Source organism: Chamaea fasciata, unplaced genomic scaffold, assembly GCF_029207755.1.
Source record: "Chamaea fasciata isolate MVZ Bird 193981 ecotype frontalis unplaced genomic scaffold, bChaFas1.0.hap1 SCAF_1, whole genome shotgun sequence".
Classification (NCBI taxonomy): Eukaryota; Metazoa; Chordata; class Aves; order Passeriformes; family Sylviidae; genus Chamaea; species Chamaea fasciata.
This window is the reverse complement of record NW_027094086.1, coordinates 47,086,733-47,100,096: the sequence shown is the minus strand read 5'-3', so window position 1 is coordinate 47,100,096 and position 13,364 is coordinate 47,086,733. Positions and strand designations below refer to the sequence as shown.

At 41.5% G+C, this 13,364-nt stretch overlaps 1 protein-coding gene across 3 annotated transcripts in view; it reads right to left on the bottom strand.

Moving 5' to 3' along the window:
* Window positions 1–13,364, bottom strand: part of OSBPL1A (oxysterol binding protein like 1A) — a 77,206-nt gene that overhangs the window by 42,649 nt on the left and 21,193 nt on the right. For 2 of the 3 annotated variants that reach the window (XM_066182408.1, XM_066182413.1), the window contains exons 13-16: window positions 13,137–13,238; window positions 11,563–11,685; window positions 9,686–9,767; window positions 6,938–7,044 (exon numbers count right to left, since the gene is read on the bottom strand). In XM_066182408.1, the coding sequence (XP_066038505.1) occupies window positions 6,938–7,044; window positions 9,686–9,767; window positions 11,563–11,685; window positions 13,137–13,238 (414 nt within the window). Of the gene's footprint in view, window positions 1–4,382; window positions 4,515–6,937; window positions 7,045–9,685; window positions 9,768–11,562; window positions 11,686–13,136; window positions 13,239–13,364 lie in introns of those variants that run through there. The other variant, XM_066182419.1, reaches the window with a different exon arrangement.

The window sequence follows — 13,364 nt, the reverse complement described above, 5'->3', positions numbered from 1 at the left end:
GCATGTGTTAATATCCAGTACTGGAAAGTCTACATGAAATTTATTTTTCGTATGTGTAGAAATTAATTTTCTAAATTATTACTCTCATGAAGTAGCTTTTATCAGACTTACATAGAACAAGAGGCCTTATTTTCTTATACAGTATTTTTCATGAATTAAGTTTCAAGAAAGAGAGGTCAAGAAGAACAATACATCTTCAGAGAATTAGTAAATGTGTGTGACCACAGTTATCCAGTTGGGTGTTCTGATGTTTTATGCAGCTGAGACACAAAACCAGACCACTCAGCTAGACCGTGACTGCAGTCAATTATCTCACACACTTGCATGCAAAATCCCAGCAAACAAAGTTAACAGGTATGGTGGTAGGCATATAGGTTCAGCCTTTATATCCTGGTTTTTTGCTGCTTCATTTTTTTTTTCTTGGAATGTTACCAGTCCTTAGCTGACAATACACTGGCTGGCTGGGAGCAAACAAGTTTTAGAACTGTGCTGTTTAATCATTCTTCCAAAACACATCAAGTACAAATTAAGCCAGAACATGGAAAATAAGCTGATCGGTTTTATGTGCCATGATGACATCACAATGACATCAGAAGAATAAAAGTGTGCACCCTTCTCACTCCAGTTTGTTTTCCAAGCATGAGAGGAAAAACAATATTCTCATAGCACTAAGCAGTGAAAACACTTAGAGAAAATATCTATCTTATACATTTCTTTTTCTGCTTGTCTCCATCAGCCTGGAGACAAGAGTATAATTTTGCAAATACATTCATAGAAAACAAAATTCCTAATTCATATTGAGAAGCTTACTCTATCAAGAACTATTCCATTAAATTTGATTCTGCTTGGGTTTTTTCCCCCTGCAGCCTCAGCTAAGACTGTTTTCTCAACATTAAAAATTAAGGACTCAAACAAGTGGTCGACAAGACCTTAGAAGTAAACCTCAGAGCAGGAGTTGCAGAAGCACATTAAGGAGGAGTCTCATTTCAAACCAGTATGTTTTTACACTGTGTTTCCCCAGAGGCCCATGAATGGATTCCAAGTTAGTTTACACAAGGCTGCTTAACAACAACCGCCAACAAAAAACGCATCTACAGGGCAAGCTTTGAATAAGCATTAACCCACTGTGGAAAGTGCAGGAACAGGTTAGCAGTGGGCTCCCAGCAGGGCTACACAGGGAGGAGCAGGGAATGCCTTCAGACAAGCTGTCTGACTAGCTTCCATGCAAGCTCTTTGAGGTGCAGGCCAGTAAGAGTTTCCCTGTCGTTAGAAGTCAGTATGTCACTTTGTACACTTCAAAGTCACCTCTTGCCTTGTAACTGGTGATAGGTTGTATCGGCAGTCTTGAAGAAAACAAATAAATAAGAAAACAGCCCTCCCCCCTCCCCCCCCCAAAAAAAAATCTCCAGAGTTGGGACCCTGTGGTACTAGAAAGACCAGAAGCACTTGTCTTTTACCCTGTAGTAATACCTGAACGTCCTTCTATGAGCCAGAACCATCTTTCACCCAGAATCCTTTCCAAATACAGCACTTGACCAAGGATTTTATCAACTGCTTCAAAACCTATCAAGTGCTTCAAGACAAGCACTCTGTCAACACACATAATACTCTTCATAAAAGAACACCAGTAATATTTACTTATCTTTCCCCTGAATGGAAACACAGTATTTCTTATTTTAAAAAGCTTCTGTCTGGGCTGCTGCTTAGCTTCACTTCCCACTCTGGTGACCTATTGAATCTTGGCTGCTCCAGGGAAATCTCAGAAAAAAGAAGTTACATTCTCTAACTCCCCTACCTCCGAGGTACTTTGGACTTGCTAAACTGCTGCCTCTGCTGGTAAGGACGTTGTCTTCACAGATGTGTAGTTAGCTTTATACCTGCAAGGCGGCAGTACACTGGTAGAAAAAAAAATGCTTTCAGAGGAAGAACACTATGCCATCCACAAACGTCTCACTACTAAGTTACTCTCACTTTAATACCTTCACTATAGAGCTTTAGCCCACAAGAAAGACGTGCATATACAGAACTCAAAAATTAGTACAACAAGAATTATCAAGGCATGCGTAGAACTGTCAACATTCTAGCAGGAGAAAAAATCAAATTACTTTCCTGTCGGTAGCTTTGTTCTCTTATACATCCTGCCTATACAACATTCCACAACACTTTATATCCTATGCTCCTCTGCTTAAGGGAAAAATACCAATCTTTACTAGGGAGCCCATCTGAGCATGAAGAGAACCTTCCAATGAACTTGTTACTTTCAAAGAAGATTCAATCTGCACTAGGTATTTCTAGTACATTTCCACTCATTTGGAGGAGAAGGAAAGAAACAGGATCAAGTCAGTTACTGACCAAGAGCCAATAAAGGTTTTCGTAATGTAGGTACACCTCGATTCTTTCACCATCAAAAAGCTCTTGCTGCCCTCAGTCCAATCACCAACCGGCTGAAAACTGTTCTCCTTTCCACAAGCATACAACCTGAACAGCATTCCAGTTGTTCAGGGCATTGCCTAAAGGCCTTGACACACTGAGGTTTTCCCTTGATCTCTGCTACTTTTAGCAAGAGCTGAACAGAATGGACAACGTTAATTCCTCTGTGCTCCGATGATTGAAAGGAATAAAAATAAAAATTTAAAAATAGGGCTGTCACTTGTTTCTAAACACAGAGAGAAAAGACCAGAAAAACAAAGGCACAGGTTTTATCACCTGTGGGACTGTGGACTCTATTGTTGTAGGTCTAGTTTAGCAGCCAGCCAATATAGGATCCCCTTACTAGGCCTAACTCAGAAAACTTATCATTAACCTCTTTCTTAGCTTCTCTGATTTTGAGTCCCTTACCCCTCTTCATCTCTCCCTCCCACACACCAGAGGCTCCCAAGACCTTATAGAGGTTAATGTAGCTGATGATATTGCAGGTGGAAGAAAAGGACTGCTGATGGATGCCAGGACTTCTGCAGCAGATTTGGACAGGGTGCCTTTATCAGCATTTCTCCCTTGACTGCAGATTCTCATCACTGGTCTCCCCACCTGCACCCCCACGAAGAAACAGATAATAAAATTTCTCATTACAGAGTCATCTGGACACAGCCTACAGGCACCTTCTTCATTCACAATACAGTAAGATGGGAAGTAGGTTTTAGTGATAACAGCCGTGCTCACACCTGTCTCCCACAAGACAAATCAGAAATACATTAAAGACAACTATTTGTATGCCAAAGAGCATGCAAGCATTCACTCACAAGAACACACACAGACACATCTAACCTTCAGAGATTCATTAATGTTTCCAAGAAATCTGAAATAAACTAAGGCAGTGCACTGAACTTCCCGAGATTGGTATTTACCAGTTGAACTGTGTGCACATTTTTTATTTGCAGGATGTACATATAACAGATAGCACATTACGCCATGGTAAACATAGCTAAGTTCAAGGACTATGACCCATAGTATTTTAATATTAAAAAGCTTCTGTAGAAGTAACAAGCTTAATTTGTTATAACAAATTCTTCATAGCTGAAACATACAATTCATTTAACGCAAAAAGTGAAGAAGCCTTTCCTGAATTCCTTATCTCATCAGCTAAGGCTTTTCACCAGCTTGTAAACAAGTCCCCTTTTTAAGACAAAAGCAAACTAGAAAGAATGACAACATCTGCAAGGGCTGAAGATCAAAGCCACAAACAGACTACAAATGAAACCAGCTTACAACTGCTTTTCTTTCTACACTCACACGATACAAGCTCTTAATTTACTGTTACATATATCTCTTGATGGTAAAAGTGAAACTTAAGAGTGTTAAATTCAAGATACTGATCTACACGCTTTACCTAAGCATTGGTTAGTGAAGAAGCAAGGTAAAAAAAGGAGAAAATCGATTTCTTTAAATAAATAATTTTTTTCTATCAATTTCAAACAGCTTCAGTACAGGTAGGTCAAGTATTGGAGATGAATTTTAAACTCATTCCGGAAATCTAGCAGAGAGAATAGCATGCAAAGAACTTAAGTTGAACTCCTCCTACAACTACATAAAATAACTCAGGACACAAAAACTACTAGAATCAAACTGCTTTAGGAGTGTAGGTTCTGAGATTTGGTAGAAATAGTCCAAGGCAAATCCTGCTTTCAAACACTACCTACTAACCTTGTGCCAAAGTCACTGCAGAAAACATTTCAAGTTGTGCCGGCTGGTTCCGACACCAACGCCCCAGCAAATACTCAGATTAAAGCAACCGAGTTCCATTCCCCGTTGCCCTCACACGTTTTAACTATTTGGCAAAAAGTATCTGTGCTCTCATCTGCTTGACACTAAAGGGTTCATCCCAATGTCAAGAAGGAAGCAGAGCTACGAGCAGTAGCCCCCAGCCCATCACAAACGCTACATACCGCGGGACGATTTCGGGCGGCGCCGTTCCGTGGGAAGCCGCCCCGCTCGCAGCAGCGGCGGCAGCACCTGCCGGGCGGGCACACGCCGCGGGCGGCCCCTTCACCTTGCACCACACGCCGCGGGCTCCGCGGCCGCCCCGGCGCGGCGCAGGGCGGGGCGGGGCGGGGGAGACGCGGCCGCCCCGCGCAGCCGGGGCGCGGCTCCGCTCAACGCCGCTCCCGCCGGGCTCCGCCGGGCGCGGGGCGGCGGCGCAGGAGGAGGAGGAAACCAGCCCGAAGCGGCGGGGTGGGCACGGAGCCCGGCTAAAAATGGCTTGACAAGACCGAGCGCGCCCGCCCCTGCCGCGCCCCCGCCCCGCCGCCGAGGCAGGGGCGCTGCCCGGCGCTCACCGCCGCGGCTCCCGGGGCGGCCCCGCGGGGTGTGCGGGTTCCCGAGCCCTCCGGGGCCGCCCCAAACGGAGCCCCGCCGCATTGAGTTATTTTTGGAAGCTCCCCCCGCCCCCCGCTCCCGGGCTCTGCGGCGTCACAGCTGCTCCCGCCGTGCGGAGCGGGCAGGTCACGCCTTTCCCGGCGCGGTGGCGGCCAGCAGCGCGGGGCCCCTGCGGCCGCAGCCCCCGCCCGCCGGGCCGGCCCCGCGCCGCGCTCCCCGCGGCCGCCGGAGCGGCCCCGAGCCCCGCACGGCGGCACCAAGGGCAAGGAGAAGCAGAGGACAGATGGAGCGATCGGAGATCACGCTCATGCAGCATTTCTAGCGCAAGTGAAAGACGGCTGAAGCTGTCTGTTTGAGAGCTGCGTTAGCAGTTTCATCTGCAGACTGCGCGATGATGCTACAATTGCCAAAGCACAGTGATAAGTAACACTAAATAAAGTTTTCTCTAGAGAGCCAAAAGTGCGTTCACTGTGGTTATCCTTACTGAAGTGAGGAGCCTCTCCTCATTAGTCAAGCAGTAGCTTCTGGTATGCTAACAATTTAAATTAGAGGCAAAAAGAATTCTCCTTAAAGAGGCAAGATTAAAAAAGCACCAGGCTTGAGAAAACATTAATTCTAGAGAGAAACAGATTTCCTGGAACATGCACAATACAGTTGCAAGGTTATATACGTTGCTTTTCAAATGCCAACAAAACGACAGTCTAGAAATCAACACTGAAGGGGCAAAGACCAGGGCCCTGACTTATAAAGGACAACAAAGTCAAATGCTGTGGGTTTAAGAACAGTAATGATCAATGAATGTTGCTTCTTGGAAAGCTGCAAGTCTTAGGAAGAGATTGTGGTATCTTTAAAAGCCTGCACTATATTCCTGAACTCAGTAGTTTGAAGTTTAAAAATAACAAGACAGAAAACTCTCCAGGATCACATCTTCTCCCTGTCATGACCGACTGATTTCACTAGCTGTGGTGGAAAATCAAGTTCACACCTCAGCCTATCCCTCTGTACCCAAATCTATGTGCTTCCAGATTAAAATAAGGCCCCTATTACACCTACTGAGACTATTCAAGTTCAAGTAAGGTGAAATTACAATTTCACCATATGTTTTGCCATACTCCACTCTGGAAAGCTATTTTAGTCTGGCTTGAAGCAAGATGCCAACACAATTAAAGAATACCAACTAACACTATACACCCACTGTTGTAACAATTTCCCCCTCATCCGCAAATGAAGCTGGCAACTTTAATATCAGACTTTCTTAAGGAAAAAACTCAATGTAAAAAAAAAAAAGCAATGCTTGTTCCGCTTTGCTAGAACTTAAGTAAGTCTAAAAGACTCGTGACCGGAGACAAAGGACTTGGAAAGGAATGGAAAAAAACCAAAACTAGACAATGGAGCCAGTGTTTGTAGCTCACTGTTAAATAACTGGAAGACTAACAGCACCAACACAAACCTCATTTTGAAACACGGTTTACTGATGACAGTAGAGTAAGAGTCTAACCCAGGGATTGTAGTTACCAAAGAATAGGAAGACAATTCCATGGTACTAGGGCATCTTCAAGAACGAAGAAAAATACCATCTCTCCTACTCCAGGAACTAGTGAATTTGACATATATTCCCAAATTGAAGTGTTTGCATTATGCTTAACACTATACAAGATATTTGTTACTGGGAAAGCCAGAAGTTCAACAAATAGCATTTGCACACCCACTAAGCACACGGTCTGCAAAACAAATTCAGAAACAATATAGTTCAACACTTCAGTTAGCTAGTAAAAATTTTAAAAAAATCCAATACCTAATTTTCTCAATATTTTGACCTTCAAATCAGCAAAGCAACAGCTTTATTGAATTCAAGCATTCAGTTTGAACATTACAAGCAGTAGCTTGTAACCAAAATGTCTTTTTTCTGAACACCCAATAACTAAGAGATCCTTTGGCCAAGGCATATACCTACTCTTTCTCTAGAAGAACGAATCTTTGTCCCATTCAGCATGCAAAAGGACATCTTACTGACAACATGAAGTGTATGGGTTTGTGCATTTATTTTTGTAACAGGTAAGCAGGGAACTAGCCAAATATGCTAAGCTGTTCAACCATTCATAGACCCATGCAGCACAATACATACCCCTTCTTGCTTTGTGAATAGCTTGAGGCACTCAGCCAGAGCCTCACATGTTTCCTGGGATACTTCAGAGACCACATCAACTTTCTGCAGGAGGGGAGAAGATATTCCTGTAAGCACAAAAATATTAGTAATGTTAGAAGGGCATGGTAAACTACAGGATTCTTTCAATTATTTTTTCCTCTAAGTAACACAGACATAACATTCACATGCTACAGGAAGGCTGGTGCATTGCAAGATCTGTGGGAGGTGGTTTTTTTGGTTTTTTTTGCATCATTTCCCTAGTACTGGTATAAGAGGCACATGAATAGATCGAGTTTCTCTTTCAGCATGGTTTAGAAAGCAGAGGCAGTAAGCCATGGCAGCAGGACACTGGGAAAGGGCCTAGCAACAATCTCCTTTAAACCACTTTCTAGATTTTAAAGCTTTAGGTGACAGAACTTAAATAAAAAGGATTCTGCACTGGTTTAATATAAATAAAAGTGTAAAATGTAGATATTTTTTGCCTTCAGCCATGTATTACATAGGAGAGAAAGAGCACACAGTGCTCAGTGCAGCTGTAAATTTAGGTTTGAAAATATAGATGGAGTTGTAACTACAAGCACACTGAACAATTAAAGGGGAAGATCTTATTTTCATGGACTCATCTGATGTGTAAGTAGTACAGCTTGTTACCTCACATCCCGACTTCTATGACCACTTATAGAAGTCTAGAACCAGCAGGAAATAGAACCAGCATGTCTAGAACCAACAGGAAATAATGACAACTCAATCAGATGGTAGAAATTATATGAGTCAATCTGTGAAGTTTTGTGATGTGCAGCAATTCCTCGGAAATCAAGTAAGCCATTTTCTCAGGAAGCATAGTTGTTGCAATTAAAATTGCAACATTTAGTGCCTGCAGACTCCAGGATCAGTTGACACCCTTTTGTAACACAGGTGCTTCAAGCTGATGTCACACCACTGAAGATTAAGAGTGACAGTACCTGAGTTTACTTTTGAACTTACACTGCTCATGCAGGACAAGATACAGTACATATCCACACATTAATTGTGGTCTCTGATACCAGAACTCACCACTGACTCAAACTGACTCTTACAGCAGCTTCCAAGAACAGCTAGTGCCTCAAGAAGGAGGGGCAGCACTCTGAGTGCAGAAGACATCTTTATTTGTAATATACAAGATGCATAAGTCTCAAAGATAACTGGACTCAGAATAGCATGTTCAAACAGTTAGGGAGAGAATTTTAAATATCAGGTGCCAACACAGCCATTTTTATACTACTTAAATGCTTTTAGGGAAAACTCCACACAGAAGGGTTTCTAACTCAGAAATTTACACTCTTCTGGAGCCAGAGGATACAAATTCTTCAAAAATACAATGAGAGAACTAGAGCAGCTGTCTCTGTTGCAACCTACTGAAGTTACACATGAACCCAGAAACAGTTCATTCACCTAGTAAGTTACAAACACTCATTGGAAGGAAAACAGGAACTTATTACTGCTACTGGCCAAGATCAGCAGTTTCTAGGAATGAGATAGTATGTGCTTTTGCGTTACTATGGGTATTGGTTGTTTAAGTTGCGTATTTCCTTTTTAAAAATGTTTTTCTTGTTTAAAAAAGAACTTCATTGGTTCTTCAGGTCAGCACTATGGAGTCAGGAAAACTGTCTCTGTAGCTACCAAAGGGAATTTATCCACCTTACACTAATTTTCAAACTGGGGTTTTCTTTGTGAAAAATTCAGTTTTACTATAATAGTAATTACAAAAGCTTCACAATAAGACACTGATATACATTATGAAATGTCCCCTTGCCTTGTGAAATAAAAATTTGGTAAAGTTCAGTTTATGAAAAAGACAGGGTAACACCACAGAGTAACTTACCCCAGTAGCAAGTGGAGAAAAAGCTGTATTTTAGCCTCCGTTTGGAAAGGCACAGGGATGAAAGAGGAATTTTTTTCTTCTCAGAACTGGTATTCTACTACAGACTAGGGATCTGTATAGACAAGCAACTTGTTCTCTAATCTGAGCTTCATAATTTTAGTCACAATATATAACTAGGACTCAGACCCAAAGGACGAAGAGTCAGAAGTTCTTACAGAACTCCGTTGTGTGCCTAATACATTACCAACCTCTGTACATGTTTAAGGCACTTAATAAAACAAGTAAAAATCTCTGGCATCTTGATGCCTGTGATATATTTTAGCAGTTATGCTGCAAAAATCCAGGTACATATTAAGAATTCTAACTCAAAATGAAACCTGAGAAATTCAAATCTGGCATAAAAGTCATGGCAAAATCTGTGGAATATGTCCCATCATACCATGCCTCCAGTTCTCTGTATAGTTTTGTGATTTCACTGCTCTTTGTACCTGTGAGGAGACACTTATGCACTACAGTAAGCCACCAACTATAGATTTTTTTTAAAATTTTCTTTGTGAAAGCAGAACCCTGTGTTATATTTTTATGATACTACTCAATAAGGACTATAGCTAGAGGCAGTTTCACTGCATTTACAGTTGCTAATAAAATTTCTTTCAATCAGCATACTTAGTTGTTTCTCCAAATCTGAAATCTTAATTGTTAGCAATTACTATAATGCTACTTTATTTGAATCTTTTTTCATGGGGAAAATTGTCCTCTATTTTCAAGCTCCTGAAAATTTGATTTTGGGGAAATAAAAGCATCCTGTTAAAAAGAAAAAAATAGTTGCTTGGTAACAAACTACATTTTAAATGAATAAGCTTTACCTTTTGTAGCATCCAAAGATTTAACCATTGCAAGGAAGTCTGAAACCTCTTTACTGAGTCTTTGTTGGCATGTCTGTGCTTTCTGAAAGACAACAAGGATAGCTAGTTCAGAAGTGCCTTGTTCTAAGAAAAGTGTATGTTTACTTTCTTTACTATAGTGAAATTTTAAAATTTGGACAGCATTAAATCTTAACAAAGATTCCCAGGCCAGAGACTGGTATATAAAAACTGAAACAAATTACTTAAACTACCTGCAAAGACACACAAGCAAAATATTAATGAACATTTTATCACTGGCTAGATTTTGTTTAATTTAACATAGCAAATTAACCCCCAAAGCTTTGTTGTATGCGGCACTTTTGCTCTTTCCCTCATTCTTTATTGAACAGTTTAAAAATCTGGGAAGAGTAAGCCCTTGAGAGTTCTTTGAGAAACTTAAAGACAAAATAAGCACATTCATAGGTTAACTGATAAATGGCAAGTATAGTGACATGCAGAAACCAAGCTCAAGATTCAATGTGGGTTTCAAGCCCGCATTCAAACCTGGAGACAGTTATCATAAAACCACAGAATGACTTGGATTGGAAGGGACCTTGAAGATCATCTAGTTCCATCCCCTGGCCAGCCACACCTTCCACAAGCCCAGGTTGCTCAGAGCCCCAACCAGCCTGGCCTAGAACACCTCCAAGGATGAGGCATCCATAGCTTCTCTGGACAAACTGCTCCAGTGTCTCACCACTCTCTGAGTAAAGAATTTCTTCCCAATATCTAAACAAAATCTCTCCTCTTCTCAGTTATCCTATCACAACTACATCTAGTGTGCAATCACTATTGCACAGCTGGCCTGTGTAAAAAGTCACTCCCCCTCTTTCTTATAAGCTGCCTTTAAGAATTGAAAGGCCACAGTGAGGTCTCCCTGAAGCCTTTGCTTCCCCAGCCCTCTCAGCCTGTCTTCAAAGGAGAGGTGTTCATTCATTCCTGGTGATCACCCTTGTGGCCCTCCTCTGGACCTGCTCTAACATGTTCACATCTTTCTTGTGCTGAGGACCCAGAGCTGCATGCAGCACTCCAGGTGGGGTCTCATGAAGGCAGAAGAGGGGGACAGAATCACCTCCCTTCCCCTGCTGGCCACTCTGCTTTTGATGTGGCCCAGGATGCAGTTGATCTTCTGGGCTACAAGTGCACTGTTATCTCTTAAATAATACCATCTTCTGTAGGTTGCTGGGGACTGCCAGTGCCAGTCATCCTCCCACCTCTGCTGTGCCATGAGCTACTTTAAATTCTTGTACTAAAAGGAATGGTAGAAGCCTCTTGGAGTTTAGCCACATGAAGATTTTTGCACTGCAGCATCAACTTTCCCTTAAAATAGAAGGTATTAGCAGTACATGTATAGCAAAAAAGCAAGAATCACAGGCTGAATGCTAGAATTACCAAAGACTACTCATTTCCATTGCAGGGATGAGCAGTCACTGTACAATGCATCTGATGTGATCTGAGGTGATAAAAGATCGTTTCTAAAGCACTTCATTGCCTGTTCTGTCCAGGCAGAGCTCGATGTGGGTTAGCTTGGGTGACACTGAGACTGGAGGATAACAAGTACAGTACATAAGGCTCCCTCTCCTGGCTGAAACGCTCAAGCAGCTTTCTGTCTTGCAGTAGCGCTGGCAAAAGTGAAATCACAGCCCTGTAGCTATGATAAACATGTCATTTTAGCCACACAGTCTGAGCAGAAATACAAGACAGCAAGCAATGCAAACACAGGCAGCACTTATGCATCCATGGGAGGAATCATCACTTTTAGTCAAAGGGATATTGAAGTATCTCAACAATACTGATCTATACTGCCCAGACACATGAGCCAAGTAATTATTACATACTTTCAGAGTGTCCTGTAGGTCTGTAACAGATACTGCATCATCTTCATCATCACTGCTCAGCTGTTCCTGTGTGCAGTAATGAGTGCTATATGCAGAGTGGTCTTCTATTGCTTCCAGCCAACTCTTTCCAGAGTTAATAAAAAAACAGTTAATAAATATTTCAAAGGTCATCCCCAAAACAAAGTATCATGTAAGCAGAACAAAAATTTCTCTTGATATAAATAAGCTAGTCATTAGTAAAATGAGATAACTCAATAGGCAAGAAATAGATTGCTATAAAATGTAACATGTATTGCAGATGAAATACTCTGTGGGCAGAGTACCAGATACTTAACTTATTAACCCTTAAAGACAAATGAAACCCAACTCTTAGTCTATCCAAGTTCACATAAAAAAAATCTTATTAGTTAGAGGACTGTAGGGAATATATTTTTCATCTTTCGGTTTCTGTTCAGACAGCGAGGTCCCTGTGACAAAATTTGCCTTCTTATGCATTACAAACTCTCTGCACAAAACCTCAAGTACTATCATAATTAAGAGGTAGATTCTTTTCCTGTTCATTGGATCACAGAATGGCTGAGGCTGGTAGGGACCTCTGAAGGTCATCTAGTCCAACCCCTCTGCTCAAGAAGGCCCACCTAGAGCTGGTGGGCCAGGACATCCAGTTGGCTTTTGAAAATCTTCAAGGATGGAGATTCCACAACTGCTCTGGGCCCCCTTTACCAGTGCATGGTTACCCTCACACTTTTTTCTCATGTCCAGAGAGAATTCCCTGTGCTTCAGTTTGTCCCCATTGCCTCTGGTCCTGTCACCAGGCACCACTGAAAAGAGCCCGGCTCTGTCCCTCTTCGCACCTCTCCTCAGGCATTTACATCCATAGTCAAGGTTCCCTGAGCCTCCCCTTTTCCAGACTGAGCAGTCCCAGATCTCTCAGCTTCTCCTAGTAAAAATGATGCTCTGATCCCTTCAATCACCTTAATGGCCCTTTGTTAGGTTCTCTTTAGTATGTTTCTATCTCTCTTGTTGTGAGAAGCCCAAAACTAGAAACTCACTCCAGTTGCCTTCACCCCAACTCCATCTCTAGTTAGTACAGCTGTAGAAATACAACAGTAAATATACTAAAAATAGCCCTAAAATTTTTTTCTCTTGTTTCAGAGCCACTTTTTCAGAAAATACAATTTATTAGGTTATCTGGGAGTATGGTTAAGAGTAGAATGTACCATTAAACATTCTTTTGATTGGGATAATGAACTATAAAAGTGCAACAGAAGGAGGTTGCAATAGAAATTTACCACACGGAGAAGTGAATGAAAAACAGGAAGCTAGATAACAGGGAACAGAGCTGGAAAACAAGGTAGCACTTATTTTAAAGAAGAGATAATTACAATGGGTCATTTTTTTGCTATTTAATCTATAACCATGTTAAATGATTTAATATCAGCACTTAAGCTACGAGTCCTGATGATCAAAATATGAAACACACTGCTACTAATGCATCCATAGCAAATAGTATGCAAATTATTCATTACAGAAGTTACTGTATTTTAATGCTTTTGATAAAGAGTCATTATTACCTCTCTAGTTTGAGAAGGAAGACTATTTTTAGGAATCTTGAAACGATGAACAGTGTCATCAAAACATCTGACAGAAAAGAAGCAACTGTCTGTAGATTTTACCTAGAGCAAGGTCGAGAAATCACAAAATTAGTACAATGAATCAGTCAGAAAAAAAATGAAGCGTAAGCAAAGTAAAAAATTACACTTAAATCAGAAGTACTTGCCTCAGTTTTGATTCAAGTAATT